Source organism: Phodopus roborovskii, unplaced genomic scaffold (genome assembly GCF_943737965.1).
Source record: "Phodopus roborovskii unplaced genomic scaffold, PHOROB, whole genome shotgun sequence".
Taxonomy (NCBI): Eukaryota; Metazoa; Chordata; class Mammalia; order Rodentia; family Cricetidae; genus Phodopus; species Phodopus roborovskii.
In genome coordinates, this window is record NW_026126416.1 from 32,105,781 (window position 1) to 32,128,201 (window position 22,421).

Here is a 22,421-nt window from a genome sequence, read left to right on the forward strand (position 1 = left end):
TGTTAGGCTGTGTTTTCCATGCCAGATGTCTATCTTATTTAAGTATTAAAATCTGATTCCTACATATTACAATTTTAAAATACTGACACACAAAAAATTCTCATGACCTCCCCAAACTCACTCTTCTAAAGTCCTTTTCTTTCCCTTGTCAATCATGGTCATGTGATCATGAACTTTAAGATGTGGCTTCTTGGCTATTAATTTCTTCATGGTATTGGAACTAATGGAGCCATTCAGGTGGGCATGAAGCTCCTAAAACAAGAGAATATATTATTAGTAAAAAAAAAAAAAAAAAAAAAAAAAAACCAAGTATCTATTAGATTCACAGTCCTACACCAGGCGTTGGTTGTTTGTAGTTTGTACTAGGCAAGCTACTTGATTTAGTATTTACCCATAAAATTTACTTTTCTTTTGTGGAAAACAATGTAAAAGTTATTATGTAACAAGAATTCTGAAGTTCTTACCACTTTTGGCAATTCCATGTAAAAGTCTGTCTTCTGCGGCCACTTCTGTCCTTCTGCCTCCATCCTTTCAGTAGGAGGCAAAGATTCCTCTTCACTCTTACTCTTGGCTTGGACAATACTTAATCAGAGCTTCTGAGGTCCTGGACTTTCTTCAGATTGTTTTACTCACACATGTTTTAATAAGACTTGCTTTATGTGTAGTTTGGGGATCAAAATTCACCTATATTAATGGATGTAAATATTTTCAGATGCTAACAAAGAAACAGCACTGCTACGTTTTCCCACCCTTTCCCCAGTTAATCTTAGGTGTTTCTGAAGTGGGGAATGACTAGTTAAGAGTATGAACAAGAAATAAGAAGTATTGAAGCTAGTAAGAGGTATATTAAAATTCAGAGTTAGTCAAAGCTCAGGATCCCACTTCTTATCCATTTGTTCCTTTCATTTCTTATCTACTGGGTAATGTCAGGTTAATGTGCACATGTAGCATGTATTTGCTTTCACAAGAAAATACTTTTTATTTCACATTCATGCTGCAACAACACCTTCCTTAAATGGGCTAGGTCTGTCCAGGACCTGATTTGGGCCCAGATCCTGTGTCTGGGTGGAGGCTTGAACTTACTGTCTCCTCTCCTCTGGGTACTAATGCTTCCATCGATATAGCCTGCACTCCTGCTACAGAAACTGCTCCCCTAAGATCACTAATGAGCTTCTGAACACCAAAACATTTTTCAATCAGCTAAAATCCAAAACTCACACTTAGTTGTTTTGTACTACTGCTCTGAGTTAAGGATTCTTAAAATCATCCTAATTTCCGTTCCTAATTCAGCCCAGACACAAAATTAATTAGTGATAATGTTTCTACATGCCTCTCGGAGTGCTTTCTTACTGATAACTCCCAGGCACCCAATCTAGAAACTTCATTTTAAACTCCAACCTGAGTTACTCTCTTTAGAAAGGGGGGGGGGGAGGACTCAACATGCCACAGGGAATAATTGCATCTCTTTCAATAGCTATTTTCAGCAGACATACTCAACACCGCATAAGAATCGCAGAATTTTGGAAGTGGAGGAGAAAGTCATTTTATAGCTGGACAGAGTGAATACTTAACTCACCGCAGACCTAGCATAGAACTGTGAATACTTGAATGGGTGCAGGAGTCTAAATTCCAAGTAAATATCTGTAAAGGTCTCATTCGTCACTTTCCATATGACCCAATTTAAGATTTAAATGAATTCTCCTTCGCAATGAGAACATTCAATAAAGAAGATATTGTTATGTTTGTTTTCTTTTCTAAACAGGGTTTTTCTGTGTAGCCCTGGCAGTCCGGGAACTCTGTAGACCAGGGTGGCCTCGAATTCACAAAGATTAGCTTCCCTCTGCCTCCCATTGAAGGCGTGCGCCACCACCGCCCGGAAAGAAACTATTACTTTCGCGCAAACAACAATCTATTCTTGCCTGCTAAAGATCCGCGGTGCTCGTCCTTTGCAGGAAGTCGGGTTGTCAGGACCCGATTCGCCTAAAAATGTTCTCAAATACGAGAATCTACAGGACTTTTCCCCTCATGCCGAAATGTCTATAGAAAAGCTGGCACGAGCTCCTCACACTCTAGCTGTCACCTAAGCAGAGCGCGTGTTCGCGGGAAAACGTGATTCGGAAAAAAAAAAAAAAAATCAAAATGCCTCTCGCGGGTTTTGGTAAAGCGCGCTCTGCTCGGAAGTGACGCAACCAGCACCCGGAAGCGGACGAGCACCGGCCCAGTGAGTATTTTGTGTGGAGGTTCGCGGAGTGGTCATGGGCTCGCGAAGCCGCGAGCGCCGGGCGGGATCGGTCCAGAGCACCAACGACAGCAGCGCCCTCAGCAAGCGATCGCTGGCTGCACACGGATACGTGCGCGACGCCTTCGCGGCGTTGCTGGCTCCGGGACCCGTACGGCGCACGCCGCTCATCCACCGCGGCTATTACGTGCGCGCGCGCGCCGTGCGTCACTGCGTGCGCGCCTTCCTCCATCGCACTGGCGCGCTCCCGGCCCCGACCCGGGCACAGATCCTCTCTTTGGGTGCAGGCTCCGACTCGCTGTACTTTCGACTGAAGGCTGCGGGCCTCCTGGCCCGGGCTGCCGTCTGGGACGTGGACTTCCCGGACGTGTCTCGGCGCAAGGCGGAGAGGATCAGGGAGATCCCGGAGCTGTGCTCGCTCACAGGCCCTTTCCACATCGGGGACTCAGCGTCCCCTCTGTGCTTTGAGAGCTCGGACTACCGCATCCTGGGCGCGGACCTGCGTGAGCTCCCGCGATTAGGCGAGGCCCTGGACTGCGCGGGCCTGGACGCCACCTCACCCACGCTGCTCCTGGCCGAAGCGGTGCTGACCTACCTGGAGCCCGCCGGTGCCGCGGCCCTCATCGCCTGGGCCGCCCAGCGTTTTCCCGACGCCCTTTTCGTAATCTATGAGCAGATGAAGCCGCGAGACGCCTTCGGGCAAATCATGTTGCAGCACTTTCGGCGGCTGCACTCTCCCCTGCACGGCCTGGAGGTCTTTCCCGACGTGGAGGCCCAGGTGCAGCGCTTCCTTCAAGCTGGCTGGACTGCCTGCAGCGCCCTGGACCTGAACGAGTTCTATCGCCGCTTTCTCCCCGCCGAGGAGCGTCGGCGGGTCGAGACCCTCGAGCCCTTTGATGAGTTTGAGGAGTGGCATCTGAAGTGTGCCCACTATTTCATCCTGGCAGCATCTAGGGGAGACATTCTGTCGGAAACTCTGGTGTTTCCACCCCCAGAGGCACCTTTTCGGATAGATCCTGCTTCACCTTCAGGGTTTTTTTCTGCCAGAGTAGTCTCTAGTGACAACCAGCACTCAAGCCTGAAGAGATACGGCCACACTTCTGTCCTCTTGAACCCTGGCATCATTTTCAGTGCAGGAGGCTTTGGAGAACAAGAGGGGCGACACTGCCGAGTGAGCACGTTTCACTTGCTTTCGAGATCCTGTGACTCTGAATGGAAAGGCAGCCAAATAAGTGTTTTGGGGACTGGAGGCCAGTGGGATGGACGCCTTTATCACACCATGACAAAGCTTTCAGATACTCAGATTCTGGTTCTCGGAGGGAGACTGTCCCCAGTAAGGCCAGCTTCCAGGGCTCTCCAACTTAATTTAAACGGAAGTGAGGATAATTGTCCTGAGAGTCAGAATGTAACAGTAACAAAGGCTGCCTTGGAGGAAGGTCCCATGTCACGTTGGCGGCATTCAACAACGGAAGTGTACTATCAGAATCAAAGATACTTATTTGTGTATGGTGGCCGAAGTGTGGTAGAACCTGTACTAAGTGACTGTCATTTTCTTCACGTAGAGACAATGTCTTGGGTCAGAATCCCAGTAGAAGGGGCAGCCCCGGAGGGTCGGCATTCCCATAGTGCCTGCAGTTGGCAAGGAGGAGCACTTATCGCTGGAGGGCTTGGGGCTTCTGAAGAACCATTGAGCTCTGTACTCTTTCTCAGACCAATGCCCTCTGGATTCCTCTGGGAATCAATAGCTATCCAGCCCCCCATTACCCCAAGGTACTCTCACACCGCGCATGTATTTAATGGAAAGCTACTTCTGGTTGGAGGGGTCTGGATTCATTCCTCTTCAGTTCCCGGAGTGACTGTTATCAATTTGACAACAGGGTTGAGCTCTGAGTGCCAGCTTGACACAAAATCGGTGCCATGGCCGCTAATGTTGCACAACCACAGCAGTGTCCTGCTTCCTGAAGAGCAGCGGGTCCTGCTCACTGGAGGTGGAGGGAACTGCTTTTCCTTCGGTACTTACTTCAACCCCCACATAGTGGCAGTAGAGCTTTCATCCTTAAGTACAGGGCAATAAAGACTGGACTCTTGGTATAAGAATGAATTTGGTTGTAGCTATTGCCACCCCCCCACAACACACATCCTTTCTTACTACACTATTGAGTACAGAACACGAAAAAGGTAACTAAAATGAATACCCACAATGAGATGGTACAAAAATAAAACAGTCAAGGAATATTCCCACTTCCTAGGAGCCTCAGCGTCATGTGTCCAGTTTATTGGGTTTCTGTCAATTTTCAGACCTTAGCTATTTATTGAGTCACAACAACCTGAGACCTAAGTAAAAAAATTTCCAAACCTTGGTCTGTGGCCTAGATTATATTTTTGAAAAAGTTTCTCACAGATCCTTGGTAAGAATACGAGGTTGAATATAGATCAGGAATATAGCATTGACCTGTATGTAAATCTGAAATGAACACTGCAGTTTAAAGACTTAAACTTTCAGTTTGAACACAGGACTAGCTTAACAATGAGAAAAAGTACAACGAAAGTTGCACATTTGATCACCTTTTTGCTAATGTTTTGTAAGTGTTAATAAGCCAGACATTTAATGCCTTAATTTTGTACCTGCCAGAATTTCTGTTTCTCTCATGGTCAGCCATCACTGTTCTGAGCCCCAGGCAGTGTTGTCACAGCTCTCCTAGTTTGCAGTTGAGTTCCACAGGTCAGAGGAACTATAAGAAGGAGGAGGAGCAGGGGTGGAGCCTCAGCAGTTGTGGCCCTTCCCCTGCCAGTCTGCAGGTTGACATGGTACCTTCTGTCAAGGCCATAGCTGCTGTCATGTTACCCAGGCCTTAACTGATTAGGCAGAGCGCTAATACTGCATTGCTTCTGGCTTTAGGAATTGTTTCTTTCCCCTAACCTGTTCAGACCTAGGAGTTGTGCTGACTCCTTGCTGGAGCTGACCTGCATTCCCCACTACTATATTGGTTACTTTTCTTTCTTTTGCTGTGAAGAAACACCATGACCAAGGCAACTTACAGAAGGATGGGTTTATTTGGGTTTTTGGTCTCAGAGACAATAGTTCGTCATGGCATGGTGGCTGGAAGCAAGAATGTTAAGAACTCATATCCTTTCCCATAAGCACAAAGCAGAGAGCAACCTGCAAACAGGAGAGGCCTTAAGGTCTCAAAGCACAGCACCACCCCCACCCCACCCCACTGCGAGCCACTGTACCCATTCCCACCTGTGCTGTATTTCCTTTAGCAAAGACACACCTCCTAAACTTCCCCAAACAGCACCACCATCTGGGGACCAAGGGTTCAAATCCATGATCCTATTCTCATTCAAATCACCACAGGTAGCAATTAGCAATTTGTAACAATTTAAAAACATTAAATATTATGATTGTAATGTACTTTATAATCTATAGGCATTAAATTCCTCTCAGTTATCCCTAAAATGATGTGATAATCCATCTGTTTCTACTGGGTTTTGGATAAATTAATGGCATTTCTGAAATTGTGAGACAATCTGTCAAGTATGTTGTATATAACATGATCTTCATAACGAGGAGGTGGTGCCTTCATAGAACTGTTAGACCAGTGTGATTCTGATTGTGGTAGTGTCTTTTATTAACCATTAATACCAACTTTTTTTTAAAAATGTATTTAGTATGTATACAGTATTCTGCCTGCATGTATCCTTGCAGGCCAGAAGAGGGCAGAAGATCTCATTACAGGTGGTTGTGAGCCACCATGTGGTTGCTGGGAAATGAACTCAGGATCTTTGGAAGAACAGCCAGTGCTTTTAACCTCTGTGCCATTTCTCCAGCCCCCTAATACCAACTTCTTAATGAACTTCATGACATGGAGTCCTTTTTCTCTAAAGGTTTTTTGTTGATGGCACAGAAAATGGATGTGAAGGGTAGTTAGTATTAAAACTAAGTAGGCCTGTAATTTAACACAAACTTTATGTTAAACTAACATGAGACTTTATAATGAACCTTTCTAGAAAAGTCATTGATTATGGCCAGGCATGAGTCTTGGAATACAGGACCGCCCACATCTGGCAAGACTCTCAGTGTGTCAAGTGCTAGATGATTGACAGCAGCATGATTGGTGTGTTTCTTGTTTGTAAGTAAGTTTACCACTGTCTACTTCCAGCTTTCAGGAGCAAGTCAAAGGAGAATGTTGTGAAATTAGTGTTCTCAACTGTGGAGCAGATAGTAAGTACCAGAGTCCTGACTACAAGCCCATTCCATTGGGCTAGTATGTCATCAGTCATTATAATTTCATTACTGTGCACATAAGAAGGTGCAGGGAGGTCATCACAAGAAGGCTGGCATGCACCAGAGCCAAAGCAGTGCAGCAGGGCCTACTCTCTTGAACAGTGCTGGGAAGCTCATTATGAGTAATTAGGTTTAGGCTTGTTCCTTCAACAGAACTAACCTGTGTTTTCTGGAAGTAATTATAAGATTTAGCATGCCTTCCAACTTCAACCGTGTTTTTGCAACATGCTTAGATAAACTCTTCTTAATTAGAACACTTAGCAGTTTTACCAGAGCATTTGCCTCATGACTTTGGAGCAGCACTCTGCATGTACTGGCTAAGCATAGGTGCTGGGCTAGTTCCACAGATGGCCGTCTCTAGCAGTTGGTGAGAAGGGTCACACTGAGAAATAGAATTGGATGATAGCTTCTGCTTCTCTCTCTCTCTTTCCCTCTCTTTTGTAATTTTGTTTTAAAATTCTACCATTAGGCTTTGGGATAATTTTGAGAATTAATTTTAGTGATTGTCTTTCCTCTTTTCATGATTTTTCCTTCCATACCAGAATAAAAGTAGTAAGGAAAAAAAACAGCATACTCTATTAGAATAAGAAAACAAGGTTTGAGGCTGGAGAAGTGGCTCAGCAGTTAAGAGGACTGAGGACCCAGGTTTAAGTAGAAGTATCCATATGGAGGCCCACAACCAGTTCCAGGGGACCTCCCCCACACCCTCCTCTGGCCTCCAAAGGCATTAGGCACAGACACACAAGCGGGCAAAGCCTCAAATATATTTTTTTCCCCTAAGAAGTCTAAGAACAACTGCTTCAGTGCTGGCTTTGGCAGCGCGTGCGCTAAAATTGGAATGATACAGAGAAGAGAGGGATGGGTCCCGTGCAAGGATGACAAAATTTGTGAAGCTTTGAAAACAAACGATAGGACCCACACGTGTTCCTAGGTATGTTCTTCAGAGGTTAAGCTTCCCTCTGAGGTTTTCAACTTGTCCACTGTTGAAAGCCAGGGCAAACCAACACTTTTGTAGAGGCCCTAATGAAATAACCAAAGGAACCTAGTTCTGTGTCCTTGCCCAAGAGCAGACTTGGCAAGGCCAGTCTGGGGCTGGTGGCCAGGGCCTCGAGAACTTGGCTTTTCCCCCAGAAGAGACTAGACTTATCTGTCGGTCAGTCTCAAGGCTGCTGTGTGCTAGGCCTGTAATGCTCTTGAAATACCTTGTTTTTCCTTTGTGCAACATTGTTTGGTTATCCCTGCTGACTGTGTCCCATTGTATGACATTTTCCGCTGCTCTGTCCTATTTCTCCCCTGGAAATAGTACATGAGGTGCTGTACTAAGGCATGCAAGTAGTCAGCTTATCCAATACTTCCTGCTGCCGAACTTTCCTATGTTTAACTTCTCACCTCCTGACCATCACTCAATACTCTGTCACTGAGGAATGACCTACTGGTCCAGGTCAGTCCACCTGTCATCTTTCTGCAGCTTTAATCCTTCCGAGTGGTTAGGAAGATGGATCAGATATGTTCCCATGCATCTGTCCCACAGGTATCTCTTTGATGATCTTTTTCAGTCTTCTGCCTTCACCCCCCCCCCACCACCTTACTGTAAGAGCACTGGGGTTAGAGATATGCACAGTAGGGTCAGGCTTTCTTAGGTTTTTCGTGTACTTTACCATCTCCTCAAGTCCCAAGCCCAATTCTTTCAAATTCAACTTTCTTAGCCTGAATAAGGGGGCTAGACTTTCTGGTGTCACTCCTAGCTTTATTTATTAATTTGTTTGTGTGGGTGGGTGGGGATGGAGGTGTGCACCCACGCATAGGAATAAGATGGTGTGGAGGCCAGGGTATAACTTGTAACAGTTGGTTCTTCTTCTGCCATATGGGTTCCAAGGGCTGGATAGGTCATCAGCCCTTGGCAACAAATGCCTTTACCCTCTGAGCCATCTCACCAGCCCACTCCTAGCTTTATGGATTGGATCCAAACCTCCTGGATTGCAATTTGCAGCTGATCCTCAGCCTTCTTTGCTTAACAATTGGTCTATGGTTACCCCAGATCCTTTTGAGATAAGATGAATTAACTTGGCCACAAAACTAATCTGAAAGACCAGGAACATGCAATTAAAGATGCCTGTGAGCACTTGCAGGAGCTTCCAGAATGCTGTGGTGCTTCACTGGGCATGACCTGGTATGTAACTCTCAACATGAGTTTAACAGAAGAAAGACTTGTCCTCATTTTTCTGTGCAAAGTCATTTGCTACCTAACCAGAAGATCAAAGCTACTAAATTGTAGTAATAATGGTTTTAAGATATTGCACAACCCTCTGCCTTTCTCGTTTCTTAGTTTATTCACACTTTCAGGCTTTAATCAGAGTTCCAATCTAAGATTTATATCTACTACCTCTACTAGCCAAGATGATCTTTCTTATTTATGAGTAAATTAGAGCCTTAACTTATATGTAAGGAAAAAATGAGCCAACTCCTTTCGTCCTTACCCCAAATACACAATTAAAAAAGTAGAATCCAGAGAATCCAGCTAGACAATGGTGGCACATGCCTTTAATCCCAGCACTCAGGAGGCAGAGGCAGGCAGATCTCTGTGAGTTCAAGGCCAGCCTGGACTACAGAAAGAGTTCCAGGACAGCCAAGGATACACAAAGAAACTCTGTCTTGAAAAACCAAACAAACAAAGTAGAGTCCATAGCTCAATTTATCAAATTTACAAATACAATATTTTTATTACTAGAGCATAGTACAATAAGTGTGCTAAAATTTTAATTGCAGGAATGGTTATGTGGTTTAGTTAAGCTAAAATCAGTAATGAATTAATAGTAAATTATAATGTTTAAAGCAGAGATTATATTTTGGCATGATTGTACATGCTATACCTCTAGACTGAGGCAGAATGATTATACATTTGAGATTAGTCTGGGGAACTTTGCAAGACTGTTTCAAAACAAAATAATAACAAGAAAAGACTGTTGGGCTGGGCATGCAGATCAGTTGGTAGATTGCTTGCCTAGTATGTACAAAGCATAAATTCTATTTTCTGCACCATATAAGACCTTGGAGTGGTGGCACACATCTGTCATTCCAGCATGTAGGCAGTGAAGATAGAGACAGGAAGATTGGAAGTTAAAAGTTAACCTCTGCTACAGAGTGAATTTGAGGCCAACATGGTCACTATATTTTTGTTTTCAGGTGGTGATCTCTCATTTCCCAACATTTCATTTTAAGATAGTGTGTATAGGTGGAGTTTTCCTGTCCTGAAGCCGCTCTCAAATAGTCATTCAGGCTTATATTAATTGTAAATGCTCAGCCAATAGCTCTTATAGTAATAGTTATTACTAATAGCTCTTATATTTCAAATTAACCCCTATCCCTTATTTACGCTCTGCCATGTGGCAGTACCTTTATTAGTATGACACATTTATCTCCTGTTCGCTCTGTATATGACTGGCGAAGTCCTGACTCTGTCATCCTCTCCTTCCCAGCATTCTCAGTTTGGCTTTCTCGACTAACCATATTCTGTTCAACTATTGGCCAGTAAGCTTGTTTATTAAACCAATCACAGCAACACATTTTCACAGTGTACAAAGGGATTATTCCACAGCAAGTGTGTGCCTGTGTGTGTACGTGTGTGTGTGTGTACGTGTGTGTACGCGTGTGTGTGTATGTGTGTACAAGTTTGTACATAGGACACAGCACATGTGTGGAAATCAGGGGACAACTTGTGGGTGTCAGTTCTTTGCTTCCATTGAGTGGGCCCTGGGGATCAAACTTGGGTCCTCAGGCTGGTGGCAAGCACTTTTATTCATAGTTGTCTTGAAGGCCCTGATCATTTAAATTTTGATTTGCCTCTTTCTTGGAGAAATGGCTCTTTTTTGTTGTTGTTATTGGGTTTTGATTGTTTGTTTGTTGAGACAGGATTTTCTTGTGTAGTCCTGGCAGTCCTGGAACTCAGGTCAACCTCAGATTCAGAGATCTGCTTGCCTCTGCCTTCTGAGTGCTGGGATTAAAGGTGTGCACCACCATGCCCTGCTCCTTTTTAATTTAATCCCTGAAATTAAGTGTGGATCTAGGCATACCAGCACATATTTGTAATCCTAGCCCTTAGCAGCCCAAAGAAGGAGAATAGAGATTTCAAAACCAGCTTGGATTATGCTGTATGACCCCCAGCATTCACATGGTAGAGGGAGAGAACCAACTCTCACAGATTGTCCTCTGGCCTCCACATGTGAGCTGTGTGTTTGTACATATTCATGTGTGATGAGTGAAAGTACAGCTATCCTGGGTAGAAAAAGAAGTGAATATATAAACTTAAGAAGCATGGGTGAGGTGTAGTTACTTACAGCCTCAACCAATGTTTGTGCATCTTGAAGATCTAACTAGAATGAACTGAAAAATGCCCACTGCATAGCTGAGACAATGATAGCTGTGAAAGGAATAGTTTGAATCATGGGACTTGGAGTCAGATAGACCTAGGTTGGATTCCTACTTGATTCTTGGGGAAATGACTTAATCTCTTTAATTCACAGTTCCTAAATCTGCCAAAGGGACACAATAATAACAATGATTATAAACTGATGAGAGAACTATAAAAGATAATGTGAATATAATATTTAACACAATGTGAGGGATAGTCTATACAGCCTCTCTCAAATGCTTTATCCCCAAAGTTTAGTCAATACAGCACTCAATGACTATTTAATATTGTGTTGGGTCTGTGGGGGGAAGTATGGTCTCTAACCACAAGAACACAAGCTGGTATGGAAAGATGGTCTAAGAGCTAGAAGAAATCAGAGGTTTAAAAAATTATTATTGCATCAATGTGCTTGATGTCTATGTGTGCATGTATGAGTTTGGTGCGAGTGTGTGTGTGTGTGTGTGTGTGTGTGTGTGTGTGTGTGTGTGTGCCACAAGTATGTGGATGTCAGAAAACAACTTTGGTTCTCAACTTCCAGAATTAGTTGTAGGGATTGAACTCAGGTCATCAGGCGTGCACAGCAAACCCTTTTGCCCGTCGAATCATCTTGCCTGCCCAAGATAGAGTCTACTAGAAGTTGCTAAGGACATAAAGACATGAACTTCATAGCTGGTCTGTGACAGGAAATAGAAGTTCCTTAATAAAGGAGAGCATCACGAAAGTATTGAGATATGTGGACCAGCAGAAGCCTGGAGTCAGGCCAAGGGAAGATGCAAAGGGGGATCATAGGCTTTGGTGGAAGAAAGATGGATCCAATACAACAATCACAGAACAAAATGGGATGCCCAAGTCTCAGCAGAAACTAACACAGGACATGTCAGGATCAAACCAGACACATGATATCCAAGACCAAAGGGGAGTCAGAGAACTGTGCTCCTGTGCATATGAGGGTATGTAAGCTCCCTCTATGCTTAAAACCCATCTTAGGAAGACAGCAATGAGTGGGAAATGTCTTTGAATTATAAAAGTACTCTGGATAGAGTTTCTGAACTAACCAAAGTGACAGTGACAGACACATAGGTTACTTAGTTAGCAAACAGAGTTCCAGAGCCTGGGTCCTCCATCACCACACTACATTCAGACAGATTCTGGGCAGGGTGAATTCTCAAAAGCTTGGAAAAATGCAGAATGGAAGTCACAGATGTAAGGAGGGAACCATTGTGGACTCTGATTTGGAGACTTCCATGGTGTTTTAGGAAGTACAGTACAGGATGGGATGAGGAGAGTCGAAAAACAGAACAGAACAGAACAGAACAGAACAGAACAATTAGCAGCAGTGTACATAAACCAGACTAAAAGTAACAGCTGAAAGAGCTGTGGCAATAAAAAAGAAGGAACTCATTCCAGGCATTTGTAATAATAAAATCATCAACAGATTTTATTTTAAGTATGTGCCAGCCCCACACTGAACACCACCTAACTTGATTTTCTGGCCATTGTTCTTTGTTTATTAATTCTGATATTTTCCCTATTCTACATGAGGAAATGAACTTACAGGTAGGTTAAGTATGGCCACATGGCTGCAAATGGAGAAGCAACACATCAAACTCAGGCAGTTTGATAATGGAATCCAAGGTTTTAACTAGTCTCCATGGCCATGGTGCATTAACAGGAGAGGGTGATGCCTCACCACCGGGGAAGGAAGATGGAAGGCTCAGAGACTATATCAAACATGTGGGGTTAGGAAACAGTAATGCTGGTTCTGCAGATAGCTCAGCTGGTAAAGAGCTTGCCTTTTAAGCACTAAGATCTGAGTTTGAGCTCTAGAAGTCACGTCTAAAAAGCTGGGTATAGAGTGTGCCCTTGTCATCCCAGCACTGGGGAGGCAGGGTTCACTGGCCAGACATCCGGGCCTACTTGAAAAGGCCAGTGAGAAAAGTTGCCTCAAAAAACAAAAATGTGGCTGACACATGAAGAATGACACCAAGGTTGTTCTTTTACCACCCACTTTACCCCCATAATCACACACACACACACACACACACACACACACACACACACACACACACACACTCGAGAAAGAGAGAGAGATGGAGAGGCAGAGGCGGAGACTATTATTAATGGAAAGTCAGAAAAGAGGCAGTATAAGAGAAAATGACCTTGTAGAAATGAATTTAGCTTGGGATATCTGAGTATATCAACACAGCATATATAAATTAATTTCCCAAGAGCTAGGATTGAACTTAATGGGACATGGGAGCCATCCCCACTCTCAGTCTTCATATCAAATATAGTGTCAACAATCCGTAGTCTGCTTCTTCACTACTACAAAATAAACTTGAGTTGTTTGCTGGGAGCGTCACTGATCCTAACTGCCTCAGGACAGAAGGGGAACTACCTGGCAATGGAATGGGGCAATGGTAAGAAAGTACAGGCCCAAGGAGCAGTCTCTGGGGGCCTCACCAGGGGCTCATTCTGCAGAAATAAGGAGGAGAGAGCAAAACCAAGGCAGTGTGGTTTTTAAGATTTATTTCTTCTACATGGTTGCCTCATTCTCTTGTATTTATTGACTCTGGACCTAGAAGTTGTCTGAGTGCTTTTGTATGTATGCCATTTACTGTAAACCTCACAACACTGCAAAGAGACACTGTTATCATAGTCTCTTTAAAAAAGAGAAAAGTGCCAGGTAGTGGTGGTACACACCTTTAATCCCAGCACTTGGGAGGCAACAACAAGTGGATCTGAATTCAAGGTCACCCCGGTCTACAGTGTGAGTTCCAAAACAGCTTCTACACAGAGAGAAACCCTTTCTTGAAAAAGAAGGGTGAGGGGTAATGTTTGCATGAGGCCATCTGTTTGTGAACACAAGTCAATTGCAGAGGCATTTTTGAGAATGCTGCCATCATCCAACGTCAAGGCAGCTCTGTGCAGCAGGCTTTCTTTGAGCCACCGACCAGCTCCAAATCATGACGAGGAAACTTATTATCAGTTATGAATGCTCCGCCTGATGTTTGTCCCACTAACTCTTACAACTTAATTTAACCTGTTTTGCTTCATCTATGTTTTGCTTCTGGGCTTTTTACCTTTCTTTCATTCATATCCTACTTTCACAGCTTTCTCTGAGTCTCTCTGTCTGGCCCTGGGCATCACCCTCTTTTCCTCCCTCATTCTCTTCTCTCTCAAGCCTGGATTCCTCCTCCTACTTATTCTCTTTGCCTGTCAGCCTTTCCTATCCCTCTTCTGCCTAGTTATTGGCCATTCACATTTTATTAGACCAAACAGGTGCCTTAGGCTGAAAAATAACATGTCTTTACATCGTTAAACAAATGCAGCATAAACGAATGTAACACACCTTTACATGGTTAGTTAAAGTAATATTCTGCAGCATTAACGAATGTAACACACCTTTACATAGTTAAAGTAATATTCCATACCAGCTCTGAGTTGTGGATTCAGTCCAAACACATTATATTTACATTTTCTGAAAGAGCAGCCCCTGCTTCATTTCACAGGCTGGAAGAGTCAAGCCGGCACTTGAAGAAAATAACCTCTGGAATGTGCTGCTGGTCAGACTTGCCATACAGGCAGCATCAACCCTGCCCTTGAAAAGCCCAAACTCCTTTCTTCACATTGTCAATCCAGCAACCTGAAACTCACTTCTGTTGACTACAGCTTTAGAGAGCTATAATGCCATGCTACACTAAAGTCAAATAATCAAGGCACTGGTTTCTGTCAGCAGTTTCTGTCATGACCATCAGAGAGAACCATTGTTCTTTTCTTTTGTTCAGAACAACCATCTAAGTATGGGACTGTGGTAAAAATTTGTAGTATTTCTTGGGGTTTGTGTCTCCCTGGGTGCTCTGCCTGCATCTTAACTTTAAAAAATGATGGAGTAGGGTAGATAGATGGTTCTTTAGATATATGTGTCTGTAGAGTTCAGATCTCCAGATCTAGGTAATGCTATATGAACATGATTCACAAATCCAATTCTCTGTGGGCAGACAGGGACCATGCCTCAAGATATAAGGTTGAAAGCCATCAAGGATGATTCCTGACCCCAGTCTCTCCCCTCCACATGTACACACACACACACACACACTCACATACATCTTCACACATATACAGAAATAGAGATAGATAGGTAGATAGATAGATGGATGGAGGGAGGGAGAGGGAGGGAGATGGAGACTAAGGAAGAGAGGAGAGAAAGAGAGAGAGAGAGAGAGAGAGAGAGAGAGAGAGAGAGAGAGAGAGAGAAGTGGACTAACAGAGTTTGAGTGTTTGTACTGAGAAATGAATTAGCCTGAGAGTTATTCTGATATGGGATGTCCTTCTGTATTCTGTGAATATGTGTTGCTTTTACTGGTTAATTAATAAAGCTGTTTTGGATGATGGCCAGGCAGAATATAGCTAGGTGGGAAATCCAAACAGAGTTATGGAGAGGAAGAAGTTAGAGTTGGAGATATGTCATGTAGCCATCACTGAAGGAGGAAGATATCAGAACATTACTGATAAGCCACTGGCACATACTGATACACAGATTATTAAAAATAAGTTAATTTTAAAAAGAGAGCTAGCCAGTAATAAGCCTGAGCCATTGGCCAAGAAATTATATTTAATATTAGCCTCTGACTGATTATTTCATAAACAGCTGTGGGAACCTACAAGCTGGAGAGAAACTGGTCCAGGGGGACCAAAAGGACAGAGAAAAACATTCAACTATGTGTGGTACCCAAAGTGGGATGCCAATATGTAGTTCTAATAGGTCTTACTAATAAAAGCCCGGAGTCAGATATAGGGGGAAATGCTGAGAGATCAGAGAGATGAAGGAGTAAAACCACAGCCACCTCACCTACTCAATTTCCCAGCCAAAAAAGAGAGTGAGTTTCTGTCTTCTCTTGCCTTATCACTTTCTCTCTCTGCCCAGCCATATCACTTCCTGTCTGTCTGTACAGACCTCCAAACCCCTATGGCTAACTAGTGGCTAGCTCTACCTTCTGATCTTCGTGCAAGCTTTACTTGTTACAGTATAAATATAATATCACCACATTAATCTCATCTGGACATGCCACTATTATCTTACCAAGTGACTTAGGAACCGGATTTCTTAAAGCTTCTGTCTTACATTGACAATTTCACTTGCTGTAGGTCAGAATTGAAGAACAGTCCCTGACTTTCAGATCCTGAGGTGAGCATCCACCTGGAAGAAGTGACATCTGTCTCAGTGGTGAAACTAACTCTGAGAGGCTTTTTTTTTTAACCACTCAAGACAACAGTATCACTTTCAGAGGAGCTGAGTGAATCTCCAGGCTGTGATGAAGTAGAAGCAGCTTCTGTTTTGAAGCTTGGAAGTTTGCTTAATGATGCTACTAGGATCCAGCACCTGGCTATCGCCTAGCCTGGAAGCATTACTGAAACTGTCATGGGACTTCAGCACTTTAGCTTATTCTAGAACACCAACCGCCACAACTTCCCAGTTTCTTTTTTTTTTTTTAAATTGTTTTATTTTGGAGCCTAACTTCAGGAAATTTATTTATTAACTTTTAAGATTTACTTATTATGTATAATGTTCTGCCTACACGTCAGAAGAAGTCACCAGATCTCGATATAGATGGCTGTGAGCCATCATGTGGTTGCTGGGAATTGAACTCAGGACCTCTGGAAGAGCAGCCAGTCCTCTTAACCTCTGAGCCATCTCTCCAGCCCCAACTTCCCAGTTTCTTTTCAGGATACTGTTTACAAAAAAATGAGATGTCTCATTCCCCTCCCTCTTTTGGCCTGGAGAGATGGCTCAGTGGTTCAGCACTTGCTGCTCTTTCAGAGTTTGGTTCCTAATACTCATGGTGTGTGGCTCATAACTGTCCAAAACTTCAGCTCCAGGGAGGTTACCTGCCTCACAGGCCCACACACATCTACATATAATTAAAAATAATGGCAGTAAGGTGTTTTAAATGCCTTGACTTTCTTCCTCTATGGAGGTTCTACTTAGCTACTTCATTTGTAATGATTTATAGAGTCATGAGTGGTCAGTGGGAAAGATGGAGGCTCAAAGCCAGACAAAGCTGTTTGTTGAAGTTGTGAAGTTCCTTTTCTGCACTCCAGACAACAGGGACAAAACCGTCGCTCACTTGGAGCCTCTGGTAAATATTGAAACAGTGGCACAGCCATGTAGCCATCTTTAAATGCTGCCCTGGCCTCTTGCCTGGGACAGGGGTTTTGTTAGCCTAGGTTAACAAGCAACCACACCTTACCTTAATGATTTTTGCACACTCTCTTCCGACCAATAAAATTCCCAGCCAGAATAATCATTAACGATGCTGAAAGCTGACTCACAACGATCTCAACCTGATTTCCTGTCAGGCTCTAAATAAACTTTCCATCACCTAGAGTCTGAATGCTTTTCTTCTAGCTTAAAAGTTGTCCTGGGAGTTGCTAGGGTTCATTCCGAAGGTGAGCCGAACCATCTCCAAATAATAGGCTGGGGATTGTCAGATGCTGGCAGAGTCTCAGGTCTGTGACAGGACTTAGGAAGCCTGAAGCAGAGGGATAGGAATCAAGGAAGGAAACTCCATTTGTCTGTCAAGGAATCAGAGGGGCCTTTGGTCCAGACAAAATCTAATCACAAAAATACCTTGTATACTGTTCTTTAGTTAGAGGATATATTTGGCAACTAGCAAGACAACCAGAGAGCTGTGTTTCTCTTTTTCCTATACATTTTGTTTTATTAATTTTCCTTTTTATAATTTGAGGATTTCATACATGATTATACCATATTTGAATGTTTAACCCTCCCCTCCACTGTTCAATTCTTCCTCTGTCCCTCCCCTAACCACCCCTTCTGACTTTATGACCTTATCTTCTTATTTATTTTTGTCTTATATGCACAACTCACTGAATCTAATTAGTGTCATTCTTATGTGTATGTATTTAGAGATAACCATTTAGCATTGAGATCTCAGCACAGAAAACAACAGACAAACAAAAAGCTGGTTCTCCCTCTCTCAGCAGCTACTGACTGCCTGTAGCTCTTCCTTTGGGGCTAGGGCCTTGTGGGATTTTCCTCCATCCATGTTGGCAGGTTGGCTGATGGGTCCTTTGCAGGTCTTACACAGGCAGCCATGTTGTTGCAAGTTCATGAGAACAGCCTCCTTGTCCAGAAGATACTACCATTCAGCAGTCCTGGTCCTCAGGTTTTTATACACCCCAGTTGCATGATTGCCCTGAGCCTTAGATGTGTTATAGATGTCCCATGTGGGACTGGGGATCCCGTGGTTACCCATCCTTTGTTCCTCTGCCGTTTTAACCAGTTGTGAATTGCTCTTGTCTCTTTCAGCTGCCAAAAGAAGCTTCTCTTTTGAGGGGTGAGAGCTGCACTTATCTATGGGTATAAGTATGAATACTTTGAAGGCAACTGGAAACTATTGCTTTAGTAATGCCAAACAGGAAGTCCATCTTCTGTGAAGAATGGGTAAGACTGTTCAAGGCAGTCACATGGAAGATTAAAAAACTATATATTCAAGAACCTGGACCCACCTGTGTGACTGGAGATAACTCACACAATCCCTGGATTTTTTTTTTTTTTAAATCTGAAAAAGGGGTATGACAGTTTTTTGTCAACTCGGCACAAGCTAGGTTCATGTAGGAAGAGGTATCTTCATTTGAGAAAATGTCTCCATCAGGAGTGAGTAGGGTATTTTCTTGATACAGGAGAGTTCAGTCCAATGTGGACAGTGTCGTCCCTGGGTAAGTGGTCCACAAATATATGAGAAAGGATGTTGATTGAGCCACGGGAAGCAAGCTAATAAGCGGCATTCCTTCACAGCCTCTGCTTCAGATTCTGCCTCCAGGTCCCTGCCTTGAGGCTTGATTTGGCTTCCCTTGTCTAAGGCATATATTGTGTGATTCCATTTGTTTATTGTATCAAAATGGTAAATTCATAGATCTAGACAACAGATTAATGCTTATTAAGATAAATTTTATGTTTTGTGTTAGCACAATAAATGTGTCCTCAAGCTGGTCACTGCTATGGGCAGGTGGAGTCCAGTCCCCTGAGGATCTTTGAGGAGTCAGGTAAACAAATTTGAGAATGGCTTCCCAAAAGGAGACCAGGAAAATATTTACCAACAAATCTTGGATGCCAGTGGCTAAGGTTTGCTCATAAGTGTGTGTGTCGATTGCCTTTACTTTTTTGTGGGGGACTTTTTTAGGGAGGGAACCGGATCTTCCTGTTGTAGGAACTCATTTAGCCCATAGCCTTGGGGTGCCAGCCCTAGGGTGTTGTCTTGTCTTCTATGAGACAACTGATAAGCTGAGGGGGAAGGAACTCTTGCTTTCAATAGCGTTTGGAGTGGTGGGAGACCAAGCAGAGGAGAGGCAGGGTGGATGGTGCCCTTCACCCCTGGGCCGAATGTCTGGACGAAGACAGCAGGGTCAGCGGTGGTATCTGCTTCGTTTTATATCTGTGAATCTGTCTTTTCATGGCACCTTTTAATAAATTGGTTATTATACTTCCCTGGGTTCTTGAATCATCTTCCTGTAGACTCAGCCTGGCCTTGAATTCTTAATCCTCCTGCCTTTATCTCCCTACAGCAGGGAGCTCAGGAATAGGCTCTTATGCTCCACCAATAGCATCTCCTTTCTAAGACTGAACATGTGCAAATACCTAGAAGGTTAGAGTTCTGTAAAAGAACATGAGATATTTCTGATGAAAGTGTGCTTTCAGGTCACTGCTATAGTTAAGGTAGGACAAAGGTCAGACACAAAACATCCTCTTTTCCAAATCCTACAGGCACAGATACATAGACTAGGAAGTGGTTGTTACTCCCTGATGTTCATTTGGGTTCAAGGGCTATTGCCTTATGTCTTTTTTTTTAAATTATTTAAATTAGAAACAAGCTTGTTTTACATGTCATTCCCAGTTCCCACACCATCCTGTCCTCCCCTGTTCCCCCTCCTTATCCCACCCTCTTTCTGCTCCCCAGGGAAGGTGAGGCCTTCCATGGGGAGTCTTCAAAGTCTGCCATATCATTTGGAGCAGGGCCCAGGCCCTCCCTCATGAGTCCAGGCTGAAAGAGTATTCCTCTATGTGGATGGGCTCCCAAAGTTCATTCATATACTAGGGATAAATACTGATCCACTACCAGAGGCCCCGTAGACTGCCCAGTCCTCCCAACTAACACCACATTCAGGGAATCTGAGTTGGTCTTATGCTGGTTTGCTTCCCAGCTATCAGACTGGAGTCCATGAGCTTCCCCTTGTTCAGGTCAGCAGTTTGTATGGATTTCTCCAGCCTGGCTTGACCCTTTTGCTCATCACTTCTCCCTCTCTGCAACTGGATTCCAGGAGTTTGGCTCAGTGTTTAGCTGTGGGTGTCTGCTTCTGCTTCCATCAGCTACTAGATGGAAGTCGTCAATATAAGGTAGTCATCAATCTCATTATCGGGGAAGGGCATTTAAGGTAGTCTCTCCACTATTGCGTAGATTGTTAGTTGGAGTCACCTTGTAGATCTCTAGACATTTCCCTAGTGCCAGATTTCTCTTAAAACCTATACTGGCTCCCTCTATTATGGTCTCTCTTTTCTTTCTTTCCTCTATTCTTTCACTGACTCAGCATCTCTGCCCTCCTCTTTTCCCTAACACTCCCCACCCCCTGCCAATGATCCCAATTTGCTTAGGAGATCATTTCCCCTTCCCCTTCTCCGGGAGACCATGTATGTCTCTCTGGCCTTGTGTCTTTTAAAGCAGGTTTGTTTGAAATCTGTTCTCTTGCTCTTTATCATGATATCAAGTTGCTTACATTTCCTTACCTGCAACATACATATGGTGGTTTGGAAAAAAATGTCCCCCAAAGGGAGTGGCATTAGTAAGAGGTGTAACTTTATTTGAGTAGGTGTGGCTTTGTTTGAAGAAGTGTGTACAGTGCAGGTGAGTTTTAAGGTCTCCTTTATGTTCAAGTCATGCCCAGTGTCTCAGACCATTTCCTGTTGCCTGAAAGTAGACATGTAGCAGCTCCTTCTCCAGCACCATGTCTGACTGCATGCCACCATGTCCCAGCATGATGATAATGGGCTGAATCTCTGAAAATGTAAGCCATCCAATTAAATGTTATCCTTATATGTGTTGCCGTGGTCACCAGGTGGTAGGGACTAAACCTCTGGAACTGTAATCAAGCCACTCCAATGAAATGCTTTCTTTATAAGAGCTGCCAGCATTTAGGAGGCTGAGGCAGGTGGATCTCTGTGAGTTCGAGGCCAGCTTGGTCTACAAAGCGAGTTCCAGGACAGGCTCCAAAGCTACACAAAGAAACCCTGTCTTGAAAAACCAAACCAAACCAAAAAAAAAAAAAAGATTTGCTGTGGCTATGGCGTCTCTTCACAGTAACAGAAGCCCTAAGACTCGGTTCTTTAAAACATCTAGCTTGTGAAGCATTTTCAACAGAGGTTATTACTGTTTACCCATGACCTAAAAGTGTCTGCAATGGGAAAGACAAGCCAGACAGATGTTCAGCCATGAGAAGCTCACCCATGGAGATAAAGTTCATTTGCTTTCTATTTGATATCCCAAGATGTCACCTTTGTTATCTCTCCCAACCAGGGCACTCCAGTAATCTCTGCTAGGTGTTGTAAACTCCAGATGTGATGACAATTTTACTGACCATTGCTGTCTCTACCTACTACTTGCTATTTGTTCTTTTATTCACCCATTCAAAACCGAAAGTATGGTCATTAGAAATTGTTGTCTCCACTGTAAAAAAAAAAAAAAAAAAAAACCCACTCAGTTTCCTCTACAGGAAAATTTCTTCTGCTGCATCAAGATGTCTGGATAATCAATGGCCCTGTGTTGTCTCTATCTAGCAATTTTCTGCTGCCCCCACTTTTCTCCCAGTTTAGAACTGGCTCATTTTAAATCTGATTAAGCTAGTCCTGTCTCCAGTTGGTATAGTTGTGGGCTGTGGCTCGGTTGACTGCTCCTTCAGGCAGAAGTAGAGCAGAGCTCCCGGAGAATGCTCCTCCTGGTAGAAGTGGTCACCCCTTGAGGTGCAGGTGGGTTACAGCTCCGGTGGATACTCCTTCTAGTGGAGGTGTAGGTGGGGCTGAGGGTCCAGTGATCAATGTAGTAGCGGGGTATCTCTTACCAAGAAATGGCAGTGATGCTGGCTGGAACACAGGTGCTCTTTCCCAGAGGAACTTTTTGCGATATTTTCTGGAGTAAAAGAGAGAATGAGAAATAAAGAATGAGGAAGGAAAGAAGCAAGGAAGGAAGGGCAGGCAGGCAGGCAGGAAGACTTCATTCAGAGAAGGTTGAAACAAAGGCATGTGGTCACTTGTGTTAGTTTTGTAGTCCTGGGGATTGAACCCAGGGACTGAAATATGCTAGGCAATTGTTCTATTACTAAACTACACACCCAGTACTGCATGTTTGTTTTTAGTAGAAAATAAAGGAACAATAAGAAAATCCTTTTGTAATATCTAGTATTTTTGGTAAATT

General features: G+C 43.6%; 2 protein-coding genes and 1 non-coding gene across 4 annotated transcripts in view; 2 read left to right on the top strand and 1 right to left on the bottom strand.

Annotated features, from left to right (window-relative positions):
- Positions 1–22,421, bottom strand: part of Adal (adenosine deaminase like) — a 181,657-nt gene that overhangs the window by 13,996 nt on the left and 145,240 nt on the right. The window contains exons 2-3 of one of the 2 annotated variants that reach the window (XM_051183609.1): positions 465–497; positions 122–252 (exon numbers count right to left, since the gene is read on the bottom strand). In XM_051183609.1, the coding sequence (XP_051039566.1) occupies positions 122–252; positions 465–482 (149 nt within the window). In that variant the 5' untranslated portion in view covers positions 483–497. Of the gene's footprint in view, positions 1–121; positions 253–464; positions 696–22,421 lie in introns of those variants that run through there. The other variant, XM_051183608.1, reaches the window with a different exon arrangement.
- Positions 2,189–4,528, top strand: Lcmt2 (leucine carboxyl methyltransferase 2). Its single transcript, XM_051183602.1, has one exon. It carries the CDS (start codon positions 2,256–2,258, stop codon positions 4,311–4,313), a length of 2,058 nt encoding a protein of 685 aa, XP_051039559.1. The 5' UTR covers positions 2,189–2,255; the 3' UTR covers positions 4,314–4,528.
- On the top strand, positions 7,331–7,434 carry LOC127221674 (U6 spliceosomal RNA). The gene has a single exon (XR_007834470.1). It is a non-coding gene; the product is annotated as a U6 spliceosomal RNA (small nuclear RNA).

What these genes read in the sequence shown, in the direction of transcription:
- Lcmt2 (XM_051183602.1), top strand. Translation starts at nt 2,256, where the DNA reads ATGGGCTCGCGAAGCCGCGAGCGCCGGGCGGGATCGGTCCAGAGCACC.